This window comes from Psammomys obesus, unplaced genomic scaffold, assembly GCF_907164565.1.
Source record: "Psammomys obesus unplaced genomic scaffold, mPsaObe1.curated_primary_1811, whole genome shotgun sequence".
In the NCBI taxonomy this organism is placed as follows: Eukaryota; Metazoa; Chordata; class Mammalia; order Rodentia; family Muridae; genus Psammomys; species Psammomys obesus.
The window spans coordinates 346903-370779 of record NW_026590405.1 but is presented as its reverse complement, the minus strand read 5'-3'; the positions used below and the strand labels follow the sequence as shown (position 1 = coordinate 370779).

The following is a 23877-nucleotide window of genomic DNA, read 5'->3' as shown; positions in this document are numbered from 1 at the left end:
GTCTCTACACCAACACGATCGTATTTACTTTGCCAGAGTTTTAAGAAAATCGTATTTTTTATGTTATATGTATGAGTTTGTCGTTTTGTTTTGGTTTTTGCCTGCACGGAGGATGTGAGTGCACTGTTGCATATACGTGGTTCCCACCGAGGCCAGTAGAGGGCACAGGAGCTCCTGAAACTAGAGTTACCAATGGTGGGAAGCAGCCACGTGGATGCTAGGAACTGGACCTGGGTCTTCTGTGAAAACAGCAAGTGCTTTTAACCTTTGAGCCATCTCTCCACCTAAAATCATACTTTTAAGCCTTGTAGATGTGTTCAAGGGTCCTGACCTGAGTTATGCATGGTTTGTGGTGGGTCCTGAAAGCCATTACAAGTATCTTTGGACGAAAGAGACAGAGGGAAGGTTACACACACACACAAAGGGGGGGGGGGGGGGGTCATATAAGTACCAAGATAGGCTGCAGTGAGGCAGGCACAAGCCAGAGAATGTCAGCACCCCCAAAGATGGAGGAGTCAAGCAATGAATCCTCTCCAGAGTCTCCAGAGGGAGGGTAGCCCTTCTGCCACCGACTTCTGGCTCATTGGAACTAATTTTGGATATTAGACATATAGACCCATGAGATGAGAATAAATTTCCTTTTGTTCATTTTCTCCAAGTTCATGGTAATTTGTTCCAGTAGTCACAGGAAGCTAATCTAGTCTCGCTTTGTGATAGTCATAGAGGAGAAAGCATTTTCACAGTTGTATCTTTTCACCTTAGATTATTCTCTATATTGAAGGTCTGAACTGTTTTATTTCTTCCAGTATGATCAGTGTCCTTTATATCCAGGTTTGAAGTTCTTTCCTTGCTTCATGGCTGTGAAGATATGTGTGATTTGTTTGTTTATTTGTTTGTTTGTTTGTTTTCAAGACAGGGTTTCTCTGTAGACCTGGTTGTTCTGAAACCTGCCTCTGCTTCCCACTTGCTGGGATTAAAGGCATGCACCACCATGCCCAGCTTCCGTATGTGATTTAAAAAAAAAAAATAACAACAACAAACTTTTGATGTCTTATGTTTTACATTTCAATGTGAATGGAAATGAATTCTTTATACGGTATGAAAGAAGAGTCTTCATTGCTGCCCCATGTGTGTTTTTGGTTGTGGGACACTCACGGAAGTGACCACCTTCTCGTTGTTGGAACAGCTTCTCCTCTGGCCCCCACTTATCTATTTTAGTAGCGGCTCTACTCTGTGCTACAGCATAACAAGTCTTTACATTCGGAACATTTACTCTGTCCTTTTAGTCTGCTTTGTTTTTCCAATTTGATATAAGTAATTTGGCCCTTTGTGTTTCCACATAACAGTTTAGAATCAGCTTGTCAGTTTTCACAGAAAGTACCTTCAAGAATTTTAGAAGAATTACATAAAATGACTTTAAAGATCCAAATAGATATTTTGTTGTTTTGTGGTGGTGGTATAGGATTAAACCTTGGACCCTGTGTATACTATACAGGTAGGAATCCTTCCACTGAGTTATATATGTAGCTCTTTAAGAAAAAATTTTCTTTTACAGAGATAGAATCTCACTAAGTTGCCCAGGTTAGCCTTGAACTTGCTGTGTAGCTCGGGCAGGCATTGAACTTGTAATCCTCTTATACAGCTTCTTAGATAGCTGGTATTAAAGACACTGTCCATCTTTGCAATTCCGGTGGCATATCTGTATGTTTCCTTGGTCATCTTTATCTTTGTAATGTTTTTGACTTACGGTTTTACATACATCAGTTATTAAATTTATTCTTGGATTTATGATGGTATCTTTCAGTCCTAGGTTTTAGCTATTTAAATTCATAATCTTGCTTTTTAGTTAATTCATAAAATATATTGAACATGGTCTTTAAATTCTATGGTTTTTAGCTGTAGTTTACTAATGCTCCATATGCCTAGTCATTTCTAATCAAGTGCTAGACTTTGTGTCTGTGGTGTGGATTTTTGCTTCTAGTTAATGTCATGTTCTCTCCAGAGTGGGCTTACTCTCACTTTGGCATGTGGGATGGGCACATGCAGGAAGATATCATTGTCTGCTCATGGATAAAGTGGGGTAAAGCTGGTACCAGAACTGTGAAAGCGCCTTTATTTTCTTTGTTTCCAAAGTAATCTCTGTCTCTCTGTCTCTGTCTGTCTGTCTCTCTCTCTCTCTCTCTGTGTGCATGCCTCTGTCTGTGTCTGTGCATGTGTGCTTATGTGTATATGCATGTGTGCCATGGCAGAGTCAATGTATGTGGAGGTCAGGGTACAACGTGTAGAAATTTGCTTTCTTCTATTATGTGCATTCCAGGGATTAAACTCAAGTCAGCAGGTCTGGTGGCAAGTGCTGTCACCCACTGACACATTTTGCTGGCTTGGATCCTCCACTTCCATTCATATCTGAAGTATAGTTCCTCAATAGATGATCAGCAGGCCTCCTTCTGTTGGGTGAGCTCAGAGCATTGTGTGCGTCGGTTACAGTTTTGCTTAGCCCAGTGACCTGCTTTTTACTGTTTCTTCCGCAGACTCTTAAAGCAGAAAATTAGCCTCTTCGCTTCTTTTCTAGTTTTATAATGTCTTCAGATAAAAAAAAAAAGTTTAAAAATGCAGGCTTCCTAGTTGCTACAATTAGGGAGGTTTTTTAGGGCCCCGTAATTCTTCTGTTACCATAAGTGGAATTCTCCTGTGTGAATATTCAGTTTAGAGAATACATTTTCCATGCCTTTAAAAACTTTGAGATAAAAGAAGATACTTATTAAACTTAGCATGTACAAAGTCTGCTTTTAATTAAAAAAATGAATGAGATAGACCTGTAGACCCTTAAGAGGCATATTTAATACTCACTTTTTAATGTTGACTATAAATAACTTAAACTGTGCAGTAAGGTGGGTTTTATGACTTTATATTTAGAACTTTGTGTTTGGAAAGAGCCCTCAGGCCACCCTTTTATGGTCATGTCCCCTAACCCTGAAGACCTGCAACTATGGATGTTTTCTGTCTTATCTTTTGTTTTTTAAGAGTCACAAAGATAGACCTTGTGAAAATAGCTTCTTTCATTTGGTGTGATGTCTTAGAGATTTATCCATATATATATTTTTAGATGTCTGTAATCCATTCTTTTTATTGCTGAATAATTTTCTATGGTGTAGTTACACCGAAGACATAATTACCAAAATTAGAAATGGAAGAGGCAGTGTTGCTGTGGGCCGAACAAGGTGTTGAGAGGATGATAAGAGAGTGAGTATACCAAAGAACTCTTGTACGTTCAATAGCTCTGCTGAAACAAATTGATTTCTGATAACCAGTAACTGCTCAGACTCAGTGACTTGAAGCTAGTCCCATAGCTATTAAAGAGATTGCATTTATAATTTAAATTATCTTCTGGAAAATAATTCTTCCAGACCATAAGGCCATAAGGTATTGCTGGCAGATCTCAGCAAGAAAAGATCTCCTTCCTTCTTTCCTTCCTTCCTTCTTTCCTTCCTTCCTTCCTTCCTTCCTTCCTTCCTTCCTTCCTTCCTTCCTTTCTCTTTCTTTCTCTCGTTCTCTTGTTTTCTCTCTCTTTCTCTCTGTCTCTCTAGAAAGAAGAACATGGGGCTGAAGAGATGGCTCAGTGGTTAAGAGCACTTTGCTGTGCTTGCAAAAGATCTGGATTTGGTTCTGTGCAACCACATAGCAGCTCACAAATGTTTCTAACTCTAGTTCCAGAGGATATAATGCCCTTTTCTGCAGGAATCAACCACACACGGCACAGATATAAACATGAAGGCAAACATTCATATACATAAAATCAAAGTAAAATAAAAACAACACTAATTCTATACAGTTTTCCACAAATATTTTTAAACTTTTTATTTTGAAATGATTTTAAGTCCATAAGAAGTTTCAGAAATAATAAATAGAATTGATTTCGTTTTCTTCAGTAACATCTAGTGTAACCAAAGCATTGCCAGCAACTCTGCCTCCCATTCTTACATACAAAAGGGCATGTGCTCTTTGTGCTAAAGAACATGCTCAGAAGTATAGAAACTAAAAATAGAAATCTGTCTCACACCCTACCTGAAGCCAAACAAACAGGAGTAATGGTATGCTGTTCCTCCCTGCAATATATTCTGTGCATGTAATGCATATGTGTGTCTATGTATGTATGTATATATGTTTGCTTACTTTTATCAGAGCAGGGTAATTCTATATTGTTGTTTGGCTTGCTCTTTTATTTGGTAGGAATTCATATATCATATGATATCCATCCTCAGCATGTCAAGTACCAGGATGTTTTTGCATAACTAACAGATTCTGTAGTAAAAATGTGTGACAGGAATTGATTTCTTTTTCTGATAGACAATTAAGCTGTCCAGTTACTTGCTATCACCCAGAGCATTTTCCACCTACCTTTGTAGAATCAATGCTTTTGGCAGTACGTTTATAGAAATCGTGATGGTAAGATAGTGCCTTAATGGACTTTGGAATCCTAAGCCTGTTTCTGTAGCAGTGCCATCAGCTGCAGCTTCATATTGTACCTCCCTGGACGTCTGGAAAAGCAGCTGCCTACCCTGGAACCACCAGAGAAGTCTGTCTAGTGGTAGTTGTGATTCTTTCCGAAGCCCACAGATGCCTGGATGTTCAGGCATAAGTAGCTCTATGTGTCTCCTATTAGAACCTCCCCAGTTCGTGCCATGGCTAGGGAACAAGGCTTTGTTGTTTGTCTCTTTGTGTTTTATTGTTCCCCATGAAAGAATTGATCTCGGGCTTAGAAAGCTTGGATTTGAGTCCCCTCTTCCCCAGCGTACCAGCTTTATGCCAGGACTCCATTATGGAATCCTACCATGGCTGTGCCGTGGTGTGTGCATGGGACCAATGCCCATCATGTTGGGCATGTAAAAATAATGGCTGCTGATTACATATGAAAGCAGAATACAGATTATCACTGACATAATGGTTTGATGTAACATCTTCAAGCTTTGGTTTGGAAGTAATATATTTAGTAGTAACCAGACGTCAAATTTTGCAGTTTGATCTCTTCCCATGCTAGTGATTGACCATTTGTGACATTCATTTACAGTATCCCATTGAAAGCTACTTCTAGAGGAAATACTTGGTTGGGCACTCAACAGCAGTATTTTCTGGTACTCAACAGCCTTCTACTTTTTTGTTTGGAAGAAAGTGGAAGATGGAGGAAGACTTAGAAAACACTAACACACACACATAAATGCTAGTAGTGAAAACTGTTAATATACATTTATACTGGAAGCTAGTAATAAAATTGTTGCAAAATACATTTCTAGTCTAAAATCTTCATAGAAACATGGAGGATCCACCAGTAGCACTCCTAGTTTCGGAACCAGGTAGTTCATGAAGATGAAGACCAAGGAGAAAATGTGAAGTGCATTTTCTACCTCATTGCCGTGTGGACTTGGGTTTGTCTGTCTTCTTAATGATAATTTATGAGGACAGCAGGCCTTTTCCTGAGTCCTCATCTAGGGCACTGTGGGTGGGGAAGGCTGGGCTTATGGTTCCCATTTACTGTTATTTCTGACACTTGAACCTGTATAGATGTCATTTAAGGGTCTGGTAAATATGGGTGTGGATTCTGCTGATGTGAGGTGTGACCTCAGAGTCTGCCTTTTGTAAGATTCAATACAAACGTGTGTGTGTGTGTGTGTGTGTGTGTGTGTGTGTGTGTGTGTGTGTGTTTGTCTGTATGAGTGTGTGTTACGTGACTGTGCCCTTGGAGGCCAGAAGAGGGTATTGGATCCCTTGGAGCAGGAGTTGCAGGCAGTTCTGAGCTGCATAACATGGTTTCTGGGACCAAACTCAGGTCCTCAGGAAGGGCAGGAAGCACTCTTAACTGCTGAACCATCTCTCCATCCTCAGGATCTATTTTTTAACAGGTTTCTGGGAGACGTTGATCACCTTTAAAAAAAAAAAATCAAGGAATTATTTACATAAGTAAGATTCTGTTTCCCAGTGTGCAGTTCTGTAAGCTTTTGACTGGGTGAATACAGTTGTGTAATTACTGCTAGATTCAAGTCATGCAAGTCTTACACCATCCCGGACTCTTGTTCCCTCAGTCCCCTCCCTATCTTCTGGCAACCATTGTCTGTTTTGGTTCTGTGGTTTTGTATTTGCTAGAGTGGCATTGTGTAGACTAATGTATATGTGGTATACAGCCTTTGAGTCAGGCTTCCTCCACTCTACCCGAGATCTGCCTAAACTGCTACGTGTCAGTAGTCTGTACCTTTTTGCTGCCTTCCGTGCTATGGGCTCATCCCCGCTCACTTATCTAGCAACCCTCTTGAAAGCATTAATGTACAGTTTTTAGATTATAAATTTAAAAAATCTCGGTGTTTCAGGGAGTGGGGGACAGTGCATGTGTGGAGGTCTGAGGTCCATCCCATGTGTCAGTGCCCACATTTGCTCTTTGAGGCAGGGTCTCTTGTTGCCTACTGCTGCGTAGACCAGACTAGCTGGCCTGTGAGCTTCCAGGGTTATCTCCGATTTCCACTTCAATGAGCCATTTCTCTAGCCCAGCTTCCTGCACAAGCATGAGTTTCAGAGTTTGATCCCTAGAACCCAGGTTAAAAAGACAGGCGTTGTGGTACATGCTTGAGAGTCCAGTGCCGGGGAGGTGGAGAAGAAAATATTCCCATGATCCCTGGGCTACTAGCCAGCCAACCAGCCCAGCCTTCTTGATTAGTCCCAGGCTGGTGAGAGACAGACCCTGTCTCAAAAACAAGGTGAATGGTTAGAAGTACCTCAGGTTGACCTCTGGCCTCCACATGTCTACACATGCGTGCACACTCACACACATACACACACGTGTACCCTCCCACATATACACAAATACTTTTGGAACTCCACAAGTAATGAAATTCTCTTTTCCTATTGTTATTTTAGGTGATATCACTCAGAAAGGATATGAAAAGAAAAGGGCAAAGCTGCTGGCTCGTTACATTCCCCTCATTCAAGGTAAGGGCAGCACCTTCTGCTATTGTCGTAACAAATGTGCCGTCTTAGAAAATGTGATTTAAGAATTGATTTTATTGGGGTAGGGATATGGCTCAGTGGTAGAACACTTGCCCGGCAGGTGCCAGGTCTTGGGTACAATCCCAACACTACAAACAATAACTAATAATACTAAAATAACAAGAACTGATTTTGGATTTTTAAAATTGGTAGATGTTTCATATTTTATTAAGGGCTGAATACTATGTCTGTTATTAGATAATAAAATACAAGAGCAGGATTATAATTCATAGCTTTAGCGTGATACAGATCTCACTCCCTAATAGGACATATTCTATTTTTATGGTCATAGAGTTGCCTGATACATTTCCTTACTAGGCAAGGACACACTGAAAAATTTTTAATTCTTTGCATATTCATTTGTGGATTTGGCATATTTATTATTTGGAATAATTTTTAATAGAACCTCATGACCTAATTCTAAAATTTATGTCTTAAGCAAAAAGGTCAAGAGATTCAAAATGTGATGGGAGGAGTTGTCTGGCTAGTTATTAAGAGTTATTATGTAAATAAATAAATTAGGCAATTAAAAACTATATATAGAGTTTCTGAAAGGCCATCATCACTGAGAATAGGTCACATTTCAAGGGCAGGTGGCCAGTAGGACAGAAAGGCCAGCCCAGATGCACACATAACGTATATATAGACTTGGTTAAGGAGAGACGGCGTGTGGCTAGGGTGCTGGCATCACTCCCCATACCTGTGAAAAACATATAAAATGAGCCACCAAAGTTAGCTTCAGGTGTGTTAGGCCGGAGAGTCAGAGGCAGAAACTGCAGAGCCTTTGGAAGCTCTTAAAGGGGTGTGCTGCCATCTCAAGGTAGAAAGGGTTTCTTAGGTTCTGGAGATGCTACTGCCATGACAGGGGCCATGAAACAGAAGATTTACCCATTAGGGTACAATAAACTTAATAGCTTTATTATTGTTTTTAATCAAAAGGTACATCAAAGAGATTGACAGTCAAACTGCAGACTGTGGGAGGATGGTTATAACACAAGTGATGTAAGAAGTAGCCCCAGAATGTACAGACAGCACTGCCTCGTGGCTCTTTCTGAAGTAACCATGCTCTCCATCTGCATGGCCAGGGGCTAGCATGAGGCATGGGGCAACTGAGCACTAGGAGGCAGCCTGTGCCATCAAGAGCCTGAATTTCCTAATATGTTGAGAAAAATGGCAAAGACTTACATAGGCATGTCTCCCTTTTTCATAGGAGAAAATAGCCAGCAATAATAACAATAATGATAATAATAATACCTAACCTCTCAGATAATCAGAGAAGTGCAGATTAAAACCAAGCCTGACATATCCATATTGGAGTCAGTGTGGACCATCTGTGTCATGTGATGCCACAGTTCTCCTTTAGGTACACGAGAATGTCCATCATGATCCCAAACTACCAAGTTCTCCAACCAGTTTGCTAGGAAGAACCCAGACCATAGAATGCCAGAGCATCTGGACATCCTCAATGAGAAGCCTCAGATGGTTTTGAAGACATCAGAAAGCAGTGTGCCCAGCAACGGCTTTAAAAACAGACATTGGGGAGGAAGAGGCAGGTGGATCTCTTGAGTTCCAGGACAATCTTGTCTATGTAGCGAGTTATAGGTCAGCAAGGGCTATACATTGAGACCTTGTCTTAAAAAGTAGTAATTATAATAATAAAATAAGTAAGTAAAGTCATGAGAAAACATAACAGAGACCCTTATGAAGGTGTTAAAGAAAGAAAAGGAAATTAATTTCTAGAATGGAACACACCATTTCTGGGTTAAAATTGAACAGAATTAAAATTGGACATAGGCCACACATGACCTTCAGGCACCTGAAAGCTTTATTTCTTTTTTTTTTTTTTTTTTTTTGTTAAGAAAGAACTTTATAGCATGTGTGTGTGTGTGTGTGTGTGTGTGTGTACAATCTGAGTGTGCTCAAGCATGGTATGCATGTAATAGTCAGAGGAAAACTCTCAGAGTGCCTTTTCCTTCCATTTTGTTGAGGTAGGGTCTCTCTAATTTCTGTTCTCCAGAGAGTAGCTAGCTAGCCAGTGAACTTCTGGATGATTTTTCCCATTTTGTCTTCCTATCTCTTTATAGGCGTGAGTGCTGGGATTACAGATGTGGGCTACCACATTTGGCTTTTCTGTTTAGGTTCTGAGGATCAAATTCAGCTTCTTAGGCTGGTACAGTAAGGACCTTCACTTGCAGATCCATCTTGTTAGCCCATGCTTAAATAATACCATTTATTTAATATTACTACTACTGCTGCTATTACTATTGTTATTACTGTTACTGCTGCCGCTTCCCTAAAAGATTTATTTTTCTCTCTGTGTGTTTTGCTTATGTATGTGTATGTGTGTCTGTGCCCACATACATGCCCATGAAGGCCGGAAGCGGGTGTCACGTCTCCTAGAACTGGAGTTAGAGGTGCTTGTGAGAGGTCACATAGGTTCTGGAAACTAAACTCGGGTCCTCTGTAAGAACAGCAAGAACTGGTAAACACTGAACCACCTCTCCAGCCCCCATGCTTTCCTTCTTAAACCTGCAGTGGCTACATTTTCCCCTGTGTGTTGCTTCTTAAACTGCACCTGCTTTATACTACCTGTATTGGTAGATTTATAAACAACAGAAGAATGTTGAGGATGCTGGCTACGTACTGCTATTTGTTCATTCAAAACAGAAACAGTAAAACAGAGGGTGTGGTGGCACACCCCTTAAATCCCAGCATTCAGGAGGCGGATGCAGATGGTGCTCTGTGAATTGGAGGCCAGTCTGGGCCACATAGTTCCAGGACAGCCACATCTGCATACTGGAGAGACAAACAAACAGTAAGAGCCACACTAAAATTTGAATTGAAGGAAACTTAGAACATCTTAAAGCCTATTTTTCCAAAAATTACTAACAGCCATTAAATAGTTTTCATTCCCAGCAAAGGTATGACGGATGCTGGTTTCCCCCTCACACCACACAGTTTTGTTGGTTACAGTTGATATCATGAGGTGGGGAAACAAAACAGGGGAAATACCAGAGAATAAAAGGAGGGGTCTTTGTGTCCAGGGACATCACTGTGTGCTTGGAAGGCTGTTTGTTTAGATACCAAAATTAGTAAGAATTTTTGGTTTTTTTTGCTATTTTAACTTTAGAGAATATGTGATAAGTAGTGTTTATCTTTCAATAGTTCTGTTTTAAAATGGGAAAAATTGATTTTAAATGAAAATACATTGTCAAATACTTAGTGATACATTTACCAAGAAAAATACAGAATATATTGGGCTCATAAAATATCTTTGGAAGAAATGGCCAATTACCTAAACATACGAAAAAAACATAAATTCCTTAAGTAGATGAAAGAAATTCAAAGAACAGGAGAGAGACATAAGTGGGCAGTAAACATGAAATCATGTTCAACCAGCAGACGTGGAAAGACAAAGGGAACTGTCCTCTTAGGTTGGAAGGAGTCTCATGCTTTCTCTCGACTCTGTGCTGAGAAACGTGTGAGGATAGAGTACCTACATACATTGCTTGTAGGATTGTAGCTGCAACCTTGCTGGAGGGTTATCTCTTGACCTCTGCTAAGATGAGAAGCGGATCTTCTTGGGGCTGGAGAGATGCTCAGGAAATAAGAGCATGCCCTGCTATCACAGAGGACCGGGGTGCAGTTTCCCACATCACGGAGCCCACAACCACCTGGAACTCCAGCTCCAGGGAGATCGGACGCCCTCTTCTGGCTTCCACGGGCACCTGAACTCATGTGCACTCCCCACCTCAACAATAATATAAAACAAAACACACTTAAGTATAGTGTAGTGTCTAGTGTCTTCCGTCCTACTACTTGGGTGGCAGAGGCAGGGTAGATCTTTTTGAATTCTGTGAGTTCAAGAACAGCCTTGTCTACATAGCAAGTTTCAGACTGGCTAGGGATACACTGGGACCCTGTCTCCAAACAAAACAAAAATCCAGCAAACGATAAAAGCTTCCCGCTTTCCAGTAAATTCCAGTCAGTCTTTGTTGTCTTTGTTGAATAATAATCTATCTAGAGAACCAAACCACCCATGTTTTAGAATATACATATACATCACTGTGCAATGTCCCACTTTATAATCCTCAGTGCGTACCTCAGTGAAACTCTGAGGTAGTTTTTTCACTTGGTAAGTTTTTTTCGCCCCTGTTCAGATATTCTGTCATGTATCTCTGTTTGCGCATGTATGTTTGTGTGTGTGCACGTGCTCAGGTTTGGACAGTTAAGTGTAGAGCTCTGGAGCAGCCCTTCTTAGGCTCCGGTGCTGTATAACCAGCCGTGCTAGACAGCACCACAACCTGTTATGCTCACAGACCTGTGGTTTGGGCCAGCTCAGAGGTGAGCACCTGTGGTTGAGAGGCTGAGTCTCAGCAGGTGTCCTCTGAGCGTCTCCTCTTTGGCTTCTGGGCTGGGAGGCTCCCGTCACCTGCCTCCCTTTCCTGTTTCTCAGAAGGCTCTTTAAGTGCCTGGCATCAGCACATTGGCCTTTACAGGCATAGCTAAGCCAGGCAGAGAGATGCTGCTTTGTGAGACCAGCCTTAGACATCAGGTACTGCTACTTCTGTCACTGTGTTGCTGTGAGGGACACTGACCCAGGATGTCAGGATGGACTCTGCTTGTCCTGGGGGTGTGGTCAGGACTGGAGGAGCCAGAGAGACTGGATTCTCTGCTGGTTCATCTTACGAGGTATTTTCAAACAAAGCTGCTGCTATCAAGCTCATTCTCATTGAGTCTCAGCTGAAGGCTTTGCTCTGTGCTGTTCCAGGATAAGTATTGGAATTAGCACATTAGGAAGGAGACCAGAGGCGTCATTTAGTGACCATGCTATCTGCACCCTGCTATTTCTCACTGTTGTGTGTCCTAGCGGTGGGTGCTATTCTATGTCAGGGTACTATCACTGTGAGCCCATTGGCTGGCTGAGGATGTGTGGAGAGTAGATGATGTGGTCTCTGTCTGTCTGTTTGTCTGTCCCAGATTTGAAGACAGAGCCCACAGTGGTGCTGCTGACTTGTCTAGGTTGCTTGCCTCTGAGCAGTCCATGCACTGAAGTTGTTCAGTATTATTCTTGGTGTTTTAGTCTCCATCTCTCTGCTTGTTCTTTTATTTAACAGCTACCTAGTGATGGTTGGTGGGCTGTTCCTCACTTAGAGTCTGATGACCCTGTGGGCCATAATAGTAACAAGCAACACAGCCAATTTATGGAGCAGCCGGAATGCATGCAGGAACCAGTTCTTGGAGATCTGTGACTGACACATCAGACTTAAACTGATGTACCATGTTGTCAAGGACACCATGAGGATGTAGTTATCTTTACAGTTATCAACCAGAGGCTAAACTAGGGTAGTGGTATGGGGAGAAGGTAGCCTGGACGTGGACGTTGCGCTGGCCCATGTTTGTGGCACTTAATCCCAAGCCGGAGGCTCCTTTGTGCTACAGGAGCTATACCAGGAAGGAGGAGTGCACTAGGCACTATGGCTGTATCAGAAAAACACACTGTTCTAACTGGAGCTCCTTATACTGGGAAAGCAAATGGTTTACACGAGGTGTAAAACTGTGTTTCAGGAGTAGACCCATGTCTGCAAACAGAGAATAGAATTCCTGGGCCCTTGCTGACCGCAGCTCCATCTAAACCACAGAAGTCTCGGGCTACCAACTCCAGGGATGAGCGCTTCCGGTCAGGTAGGTTCACAGCTCTGGAAGTGCAGGAGCAGGAGGTGGGGTAGCAGCAGGCAGGACACTGTTCTGACTACTGAGGCTTTTGCTTGCCTTTTCTTTGCTAGAATGTCCACCAAAGAAGTAGTTATTTTTCACTTGACATTTATTGTATTGTTCAAGAAAGTGGAACTTTCAGATAGGTTTGTTTTTGTTTTTTTCAAGACAGGGTTTCTCTGTGTAGCCTTGGCTGTCCTGGACTCGCTTTGTAGACCAGGCTTCTCTTGAATTCACAGTGATCTGCCTGCCTCTGCCTCCCCAAGTGCTGGGATTAAAGGCGTGCGCCACAAAGCACTGCCCGCCTAGTTTATCTTAACGTCTCGCTTTTCTCAGAGGTTGCTTGCATGCAGAGTTTGTGTGTGTGTGTGCATGCGAGTACATGTATGCGCATGTATGCATGTGCACATGCTGTCTACTTCTTTTTCCTTTTCTTCCCTTTTAGCTTTGAACTGGCCACGTAGGCCAGCCTGACAGGCCAGTGAGTCTAGCCATCTTGTCACTACCTCCTAGAACTGGGACTCTAAGTGCACGCTGAGTCCCGGATCCCTGTGCTTGCAATGCAGGCCATTTACTGACTAAGCCATCTCTCTAGTCTCTAGAGAACTCTTTCCCTCCTGCCTACCAGGACAGCATGCTTACTGTCTGTACCTGCTTCTCCACCGAAAGCTCTAGGACAGCTCAGGAACAGCTATGTATATGGAAGTAACTGTTTAACTAGCATAATTTACATTTTCTTTTAATTAAAATTTCCCACTATTTGGCAATGCCTTTTATAAGTATTTAAATAATATTTAAATTTACTTTATCTTGCTTTTATGTCCACTTCGTAGGTTCTAGGGATCAAACAAGTTGTCAGGCTTGGTGGTAATAGTACTTTTACTTGCTAAGCCAGTGTACCCTTCTACCCCCTTTATTTTGAGACATGTTCTCAATCTCATTGTAGCTTGAGCTGGCCTGGAACTTACTATGTATTGGAGAATGTCTTAACTCCTGATCCTTTTGCTTCCATCTCTGGGACTAATGCCATGGTCATATCAAAATGCCCGGCTTATGTGGTACTGGGGTTGGAAGCCGGGGATTCATACATGCTGTGCAAGTATTCTACCAACTGAGCTGTGCATGTGAGCCAGCTGACCTGTGCATCTGTGTGTTCAGTGCACATGCCTGTGCAAGCATGTGGAGGCCAGAAGTTGATGCTGGATGTCTTTCTTAATCACAATACACTTAATTTTTTAAACAATAGATGACTTGACTAATGCATATATTGCATAAACATTGAAACATCCTTAGTGGGAACTTAACCAAAATGCTCAGAGTGCTGACATTGATTTTTTAGGTCACTGTTTTCAAAATATGCCCACTTGATTACTTTCTCTCTGGTGAGCCTACTGGTTGACTTACTGATCAGCTAGGCTGGGGCTGGCCAGTGAACCTCTGGTGGTCCACAGCCTTTACCAAAAAAAAAAAAAGCTGGAAGTATTTCTCCAGCTCAAAAGTTGAGTACTCAAACAAACTAATATTTAGGGAAAGTCTGAGATCCAGGGGTGAGTAGGCAGGCAGAACCATTTCTCCTGCCCAGGGTAAACAAACATCAAAACCGATTGTAACCACTGTAGTAAAAACACCTCCTGCTGCTATTGTCCCCGTGCAGATGTTCACACAGAAGCCGTGCAAGCAGCTCTGGCCAAATACAAAGAGAGGAAGGTGCCGATGCCCTCCAAGAGGCGGTCTGTCCTTGTGCATTCATCCGTGGAGACCTGTACTCCTCCAGGTAGTAACTTATGTCACCAGGAGGGACTCCAACAAGTGTGTCACAGGCCTGGTAGTATAATATTTATTTTCATTGAATTGGAATATCCTTGTAGCCTGTAGTATAGGCTTGAGAAATTTAGAAATTAAGAATGTTTACACATGTGCATATTCCTTACCTAAGAATCTATAGTATACTTGGTGTTTTTCTTATCCAAGTGGATATTTGTATTGTAATGGGATTTTTGTGTGGATTTTACTTAAAAAAGTAACATGCTATTTATATCTTTTAGTAAGGAGATGAACTGAAAACAGGCACTTGGTAGAATGTGCAAAGTTCCTGAACTGAATTTTAAACTTATCCTAATTCATGCCCTTTATCTGTTGTTCCACTGTCCTCCTCACCCCGTCTCCAGGTGCCCCATCTCCAGCAGGACCATTTAGGGTGCCTATTTGGAGAGTTTGGGGATCTTTTTGTCATTCTTGTTACCACTAGAAATAAGAATGTATAGATGAAGTGTCTCTTCAGTGTCCTGTGAAACTGGGCTGAGGTGCTGAGGTCTGGTGGCTTCACACCCATGCATTTCTATAGCCACCCCTCATGTTACTAAGTTAAAAAAAAAAGTCGACAGTCATTTTTTTACTGGATGCAGTTAGAATTATTAAAATGGTAAAATACTGTAACACACACAATTTACAAGGTAGCTTGGTAGTTTGGGTTGGGGAAAAGCTTATTGTTGAGGGAAGTCTTTGGAAATTATTGTCACATTGTTTCTGCTAATAAAGCTGCAGCCACTAGCCAACAGTAAAAAACGTTTTTAATGACTGTACACCCGTAATAAAACGCAGGCATGCCGACGTGATGGGTCCTTAGCTCACAATAACTTTATGAGCTGAAGCTACTATGTTGAGGAAAGAATTCTTTCCAGAGTTCCCTCTGCTGTTTTCCCTATGCACATCGATGTAGGCAGGGCTACAGTCTCCCTCAACGGCATCGCTGCGGCATTCACGCACAGGCTACGATAAGTGGTGTGGGCTGTGGCTGGGCACCTGTAGGATGCTGCTCTGTGGATGTGGTATCAGGCTGTGTGGATGGACAGCAGTGAGCGCTGGGCACTCCAGAGCACAGTTGGGGCTTCTAGGTCTAGGGGGCAGAGAGCTGTTTTCATTCCTTGCGTGTGATATCCTGAGGCCACGGCCTCTCTGGGGAGCTTGGGACTCATGGGATCAATTCCCAGAAGTAGGACTTTAGTGCCCTTCTGAACTGGAGGTGACCTTTGAGGTGCCCACTTGTCCTACAGAGGAGAGCTGTGCTCCAGGCCTGGAGACAAGTGAGAGGCCTTTTCCCTCTCTTGACCCATCTCTACATCATGCTTGTCATCGTTATTTTGATCACAGACACGTCATCTGCCTCAGAAGATGAGGGTTCTTTACGGCGACCTGGGAGACTCACCTCCACTCTGCTCCAGAGCCATTCCAGCATCGAGCCCTGGCTCGACAGGGTCATTCAGGGCTCGTCCACCTCATCCTCCGCATCCTCCACCTCATCCCACCCGGGAGGGAGACCTGCCGCTGCTCCTAGTGCCACCACTGCGCTTGCAGGCCTCACGGCCCACGCCCACATAGGTCAGTAACAGCTGCCTTAGCCCCGCCAACTGGGAAGGGTCAGAAGTGTCCGGGACAGAGGGCTACTGTCAAGTGACTGAGGTCATGAGCCAGATGTCCCATGATGCCTTGTCTGCCTGAGTTATCAGCTGAGTTTTAGCTCTTAATAATCACATTTGACACAATGGGGTCACCCTCGGAGAGCCTGGCACCCAGTGAAGTGGAACAGAAAGGCTCTGTTGCTAAATTTCCGTGTCTATCCAGATCCACCTCTTTCTTATCTGAAATGTGTCTTTTAGGGACAGAAGCGCTCCTGTAATTCTGTGGCCTGGCAGTTCCCGACTGGTGGGGTGTGCCCCAGTCCTCAGCAACATGCTGTTCTCTTGATGTCCTTTTGTCCTTTCCTGTTTTTCAGGTGGTTGTGACAGCCACCCTGAGCCTGGCTCTCTTGTCACTGTTTTTCTGTGGCTGCATATGTGCCTGATACAGGGGCTAAGGCTTTAGCTTTGGTCTGATCTTTCTTCCTATACATAGTCCTCTTCCTAAAAACAAGATGTCAGTCAAAGCCAGTCTTAAAGATACAGTCCTCTTAGTCATAAAGCTCTTGGATGACAGTGTCTTAGAAACAAATGATGCCTTGAACCATTCGGAACCCTGCATATAAGTAGTTGTGTGATCAGCTGTATGTGAAGACACTCATGTCCTCATATCTTAAAAGGCCATTCACATTAAAGACTTATCTCATCCCTTGTTTTCCTAGATGAAGAAAGAAGAAAAAAAATCAAATGAGTGTAGCTTACCTGAGATCGCACATTGCTGGGCTGGAGAGATGGCTCATTGGTTAAGAGATCACACATTGCTTAGTGGGAAAGGGTGCTAGTACCAGTGTTCTTGTTGCCTCTTCATTTTCTCTTCTTAAAGCTGGGCATGGAACAGTGTATCACGACTGACTGGTGGAACAGTAAAGGTTTCTGAAAGCCATGGTAGGTGGTGTTCTGTGGTATGCTAGCTGGATTAGGGGTGAATGGTGGTGTTTCTTCTGCTAGCCTGTGGTTTGTCTCAACATCCTCTGTGGAGCCTCTCTGTGGCTTCTTTGATTTTTGTTTACTGAGTCCCTGTACAGTTTCTGATTACTTGTTGAACATCTGTTTTCCACTGCAGTGCTTATCGTGGGGAAACTGTGGTTCCTCTGCCACATTGAGGTTCTTGCTCACAGGGCAGCTGCATGAATAGCTGGGCCACAAGAGTAGCTAGCCATTAAAACCGCTGCCTCCAGGGTGTCTGTGGCTTGCTTACTTCTCTGTGGCCGATGGCTGCAGCCTACCTTTCCTCAAGGAATCTTGATAGTCTGGAATAGGAAAGCAGCCATTACTTTGCTTTCCTGTTTATCTGGAGGCTTCTGTTTTGTTTTTGTCTTACAGTTATTTATTTATTTAGTGGTGTGTGTATGTGTGTTCAATCACCTGTGTGTGGGCATGCACACAGACACCTCTATAGGTATATATATATAGGAGGCCAGTTAAGAACACTGATTATCCTGCAGCTGTCTGCCCTTCACACTTGAAACAGGATCTCTCACTGATCCTGGAAATGAGGCTGGTTGCCAGCAGCCCCACTGAACACCCAGTTCTGGGATTATATCTGTGCATTTTGTGTGGGTCCTGGGATCTGAACTCAGGCCCTCATGCTTGCCCAACATGCCCACTTGCCCACTGAGTAATGCCCAGCTTCCTGTCTCTGCTGTCTGAAGCTCTTTCTAAGGGGACAGGACTCAGGAGAACACAGCATTAGAGGCTTGTTCCTGCCAGGCTGTTATTTCTTGGTCACGTTTAGCATGCCAGGCTACTCACAGCCCGCAGCATTCAGTCAGACAGCCCTCAGGCTCCTGTGCTTACACTTATGGATGCCTTAAGAACTCACTCTGAGTATGGAAGTTAGCTGTGTTCATTCTCGGAAGAGGATGGGGCTATCGGTGTCTGTAAGGATGGGGGGTGGTGATCCATCCTTTGTCCTGAAGCTATGCTGTGAGGGCCCCTTTCCCTTTCACACGTGCTTGGCTTAGCACAGATGCTCTGTGATTGATTCTACTCAGTTAAAAAAAAAATCTGAACTTGGATTCTAATACCTTACTGCAAATGTAGTTTTGATATGCTGTTCAGTTACTGAAGAGCACAGGTAACAAACATGATTGAACCCAGATTGTCAGGCTTGGTGGAAATTGCCTTTACCGGTGACCCAGCTCTCCAGTGTTTTGTTATTTTTTTTTGTGCGTGTGCATGTGGAAGTCATTTCCCTCCTCCTGTGTGTTCCAGGGATTGAACTCAGGTCAGAGTTCATGGCAAGTGCTTTTATCCACAGAGCCATCTCAGTGGCTCTTAACTTGATTTCTAAATATAGGTGTAGCTTCCTTAACCTCGAAGCTGAAATTCAGAGCAGCGCATTAGAACGCTTCAGACTTTCGGTTAGGAGTGCTTAACTAGTAATCATGCAAATGTCCCAAATTCATGCTAGTCTGGTTTCTGAGACACAAAGCCCTTAGGTCACTGGTGCAGGGGACACTCAGGTTGGTGCACCTTCCCTGTCCTCATTACAAAACCATCATTGGAGCTTCTTGCTCTAAATTGCTTTTCCTCACTGAACTAATGAAAAGTATAGAAAGAATAATATATAAGTAACAATTTTGAAGTGGAACTTACTAAGTAAAGAGTATTTTTAAGCATTAGTTTCCGTTTTTGGATTAAGGAAATAAAATACATTCAACATTTTGACAAAGATATAAACATCATCTTCAAGTGTTTTGAAGAGCAAAATTTAGTTTTATGTAGCTGTTTTAAAAACTACTTTGTAATATATGTTATCATCTTTCCATATATGCTTTAAAAATCATTATTCGTTTTGCTAGGTTTGGAAGCGCAGGGATCTTTCTTTATAAACTGAAAGATCTTCCTGATAATCATACTTTAAAATGCTAGTTTGCTCATCACCAGGCCTTTCCAAGGATTGTGAAAAACACCATTGAAGTTTTAGATTTTTTTTTCAAAAAGTATATTCTGTTATATAAATAGCAAGTTTATGTTTTTCTTTTATATGTTTTTCTTTCTTTCTATACATTTGTATCTTGATTTAAATATTATCCAAGTTAATAAAATGGTAGATGATCAGAATTGAAACCTCAGAGTCTTAAGAGTGCCGTAAAGAGCTGAACAGCACATGGGTTTAAATACTGCAGATTACCCACGCTTGTCATATAGGCTCACTGTGTTGACTGTTGGCATTCAATGTATGGTACAATGCCACATTCATGTTGCTCCACTGAGATTCCTTTTGTAGCATTAGGTCCAATAGTAATGAAAATTCCATAGCAAATTGTAGTCAGTATTTGTTTGGAACAGATCAAAGTACTGTTCCATGAAAATTAAACAAAAAATATGTTGGGAAAATGAAAAGACTAATTTAAATTAAAGTTTATGTAATTTGTCTTAAATGTAGCATTAATTGATTAAGTTGATTGTTTTTTTCTTGATATTGAAAATATTTTGTTTATTTGAGATGGGTTGTGCTATAACTACACAGGCTGGTCTTGAACTTGAGACCCTTCTCTTCTGTCTCTGCCTTACAAAAGTTGGACTTACAGGTATGCATCACTTACAGGTGCATCTGGATCATTGCAGAAATTTTTAACTAGAATATAGGACAATTTTGGTTTTTGCATTCAATTTAAAAAAATCTTCTAGACACAGGGTCTCACCAAGTAACTCTGACTGGCCTGGAACTTGTAGATCAGGCTTGCCTTGAACTTAGATCTGCCTGTCCGTGTCTCCTGAGGTACTGGTATTAAAGGCATGTTTAATGCCTGACCAGTTTCTGTACTTTTTAAAAAAGATTTTTTTATTTTATGTGTATGATTTTTTTTTGCCTGCATATATGTATATCTCCTATGAGCACACGATGTCCAAGGGGGCCGGAAGAAGGTGTTGGATCTTCTGGAGCTGGAGTTATAGACAGTTGTGAGCTGTCCTGTGGGTGCTGGGAACTGAACTTGGGTCTTCTGCAGGAGCAACAAGTGCTCTTTCGTGCTGAGCCATCTTTCCATCCCCTAGTTTTTCTACTCTTATTCTTAGGCCTACAAAGATGATGTCTTCATAACATCCAGACTACTTCAGAAGGCTGGTTGTTTTTCATAATGTAGCAAAAAGCAATCAGTAGCATCTTATTTTAAATTAATTTTTGTTTTCTTGAGGGAAACTTTCCAACTAAGATCTTGTTAGGCAATTGTATAAATAGCCAAGTTTTCTTTGCACTTTGTAATATGGTTGATGGTTCTAGCTCTGTATCATTGGAGGAGTTGAGTTGAGCTGCCTTCCAAGGGGGTGCAGAAAGTCCTGAATGACTGTTTAGCCAGGAAAAGAGAACTGTCCAGGGTACCATAATCCAGTGCTTAGAGCTCAGACAATGAAACTTTAGCCTGACAGGTTCAAATAAAAACTTAATGCTTGTTGGATTAACCACTGTTATCTGGGTATGTTTTCAAAAAATCAGATCTGCACTCTGCCCCGCCGGATGTCACCACTGGGCTTGTGGAGCATGCACATTGTGAGCGTCCACAGGTGGCCTGTGTGAGAGGTATCCCTCGTGGGCACGGCAGGAATGTGCTGGAAACCGCGGACGGTAAGACACTCTTCTCTCCTTTCTGAAACAACAGAGCACAGGCCTCTATGGTATTTAACATGGTCTTTGTGTATTCCCTTTCTCTAATGAAGCCGAGTCATTTATGATTCTTCTGTGCAAATAAACCGAAACCAGTGTGCAGTGAATGTTCCCATAGAACACACCATATAGAAGAACATTTGGAAACATCTGGGCATCGTGTCCCCTCCTAACTGGAGGAGAAGGAAATGAGCAGCTGTGGAAACAGTCTATACTGACAGTTGGCAAGGCACCTGAGTACTGTGCCTCATATCCTCGGCAGCCTTTGCAGTTGGTGCAGACTCAGAGAACAATGTCAGGCGATTTAGAGCTTCAAACACTAATACTAGAAAATAAAAAGTCCGAGCTCATGTTCTAGGGGTTTCCTTAAGTCGAAAAAGAACAAAGTAGGAGGAAAGAAAGAATAAATATAAGACTCAGTACACGCTCTAAGCAATCTATAAATTCATCATGTAATCCCTATGAAAACCTTAGTGATTTTCAGAAATAAACTCATATAAAAATTCATAGGAACCTTAAATAGCCATAATAATGTTAAAAATGAAGAGCAAAGCTGAGGATGCTCGTGTTTTGAAATCTGTCACAGGGTAGGAGCAATCAGAGCAGGGGAAGACTGGTATGAAGACGGCTCTATACAGCCATGGAACAGAATGGGAACTCAGAAATAAGCCCCCATGTATGTGATCAAATGACTTTTTGAAATCAGGTTTTATCTCTCTATTTATTTGCTGTGCATGAGTGCATACACATGTGTATAGATCAGAGGACAGCTTGTGGAAGTCAGTTGTGGAAGGAGAGCCCTCAACTGTGTAAGTTCTGAGCACTGACCTCAGGCCACCAGGCTTAGAGGAAGCACCTTTCCCCACTGAGTCATTCTGCCACACCTCAGAAGATTTTTAACAAAGGTACTAAGATCATTCAACAGGAAAAAGACAGTCCTCAGCAAATGGTTTTATATACACATATAAAATAATGAACTTAGACCTTTTTCTAACACTACATACAAAAATTAGATGGCTCAAAGGCCTAATACTATAAAACCATTAAAAGGAAACATTGAGCATTAACTTTATTACATTGCATTTTCTTGGATGTGACCAAAGACATAGGAAAAAGAGAAGAAGAAAAACAATTTTATGAAAAGTTAAAAATGCCAGTGAGTGTGTCTGTGAGGGATTATGTAGATTAGGTTAGTTGAGGTGGGAGAGGTGCTTCCTGTATGTGGGTGCCACTGTCCCGTGAGCTGGGGTCCTGGACTGCATAAGGAGAAAGTGAGCTGAGTATATGCATCTCTCGCTCTCTGCTTCTAAACTGTGGATATAATGAAGCCAGTTGTTTCAAGCTCTTGCTGATAAGACTTCCTCACTAAAATGGAGAGTATCTCATTAAACTGTCAGTCAGACTAAATCCCTTTTCCTGTACATTTCTTTTGTCAGGGTATTTGTCACAGCAATAGGGAAAGAAACAAATACACCAGATGAATCAGTTTAGGAATTTTCTCTGAACATATTCCTCCAAAAATAAGGAAATTATATACACCCAGCTATAAATTACAGCACTGGTTTTAATTATTTATATTAGAAACTATAAATTGTTCTGGCCTCACAAATTGGCTCAGTAAAGCTAGTAGGTTCACGTTGCAGAGTACTTGTCAGAGAGAATGAGAAGGATCTTTGTGAACTATATTAAAGTGGTTTTCAAGGTGTTGTTAAATGGAGAAGCAGAGTCAAAGGATATTCATAATCTTCCACATCTGTGTCAGAAAGGGGACGATACCAAACCATGACTATGTCTGTACTTCTTTGCAGTAAAAAGTGTACAGGAAAGATGATCAGAAAGCAGTGAGAAGGTTATCTTTTAAGAAGAGGAGCAAGATGGAAGGGGTATAAGTAGAGAGTGTTCTTTCTCAGTTTGTCTGTTACACAGTGTAGTGGTTTGAATGAGAATGGATCCCATCAGCTAGCATACTTGACTGCTTAGTCATAGGGGAGTGGAGCTGTTTGAGAAGAGTTAGAAGGGAATAGGAGGTGTGGCCTTGTTGGAGGTTATTAGAGATAGGCCTTGAGGTTTCAAAAGCCCATGCCAGGCCCAGTCAGTCTTTCTCTCTATCTCTCTTCCCCTCCCTCTCCCTCTCTCTCTCCATCTCTCTCCCTCTCCTCCTCTCTCTCTCTCTCTCTCTCTCTCTGCCTCTGCCTGCTGCCTACATATCAGGATGTAGACTTTTGTTGATGTTCCATCTACTGGAACAAAGCAGTGTTTCTGAACTACTGAGGATATCATGGAGCTTCTGGTTTATGATATTAGACATTAAAACTTAAGTTTAAAAATTAATTCATTTAAATCTAATCATAAATGGAATTACCCTGTAGTGTGGGGGTGGGAGGATGGAGGGAGCAGTGCCTCACTCAGACAACATAGGCTATTAAATAAAAAGCCCAAGTCTTACTGTGTAACCCTGGCTGGCTTGGAACTTTCTATGTAGATGAGGGTGGCCCCAACTCAGAAAGGGCCACCTGCCTCTGCCTTCCAGGTACTGGGAGCAAAGGTGTGTGCTACCATGCCCAGTGGTGTATCTATTTTTGAGTTGCTGTTCAGTGAAGATTACCAGATTACAGGTCTTTGTCATTGCTTTATGTTTCCCTTGCAGAACTTGATGGTAAAACCCTATTGTTGAAGGCACGCTATACTTTAGTCATAGCGTCATATACTTTATATACTTTAGTCATGGAAAAATGTAGATATTACCAACCTGGAAATTTCATCACTACTGTCTATCTCTTATAGTGCCGGAAGGCACTATGCATTTTACTGGGGAGAAAGCTAGTCAGCAGTCGTATCCTTCTGTGAACCCTACAAAGCTAAAATAATTACTGGCCTGGCAAGACTTGCCCATTGGTGTAGTAGTGGCATGAATATTATTGGAGTAACCGACCACTTTGTGATTTGATTTAAGGCAGCTCAACAGGATAAAATCATTGGTACCATTACGTAGGGCAAAAACCTGTGGCTGGGTACGTCAGAGACCCCATGGGAGAACTTACGACCGTTCACTACATGAACGCAGTA

General features: G+C 42.1%; 1 protein-coding gene across 3 annotated transcripts in view; it reads left to right on the top strand.

Annotated features, from left to right (window-relative positions):
- The window catches only part of Dip2a (disco interacting protein 2 homolog A), an 80314-nt gene that overhangs the window by 8417 nt on the left and 48020 nt on the right, over window positions 1-23877 (top strand). For 2 of the 3 annotated variants that reach the window (XM_055606961.1, XM_055606962.1), the window contains exons 2-6: window positions 6904-6975; window positions 12601-12717; window positions 14402-14521; window positions 15898-16125; window positions 20644-20772. In XM_055606961.1, coding sequence (XP_055462936.1) covers window positions 6904-6975; window positions 12601-12717; window positions 14402-14521; window positions 15898-16125; window positions 20644-20772 — 666 coding nt within the window. The remainder of the gene's footprint in view (window positions 1-6903; window positions 6976-12600; window positions 12718-14401; window positions 14522-15897; window positions 16126-20643; window positions 20773-23877) is intronic. The other variant, XM_055606963.1, reaches the window with a different exon arrangement.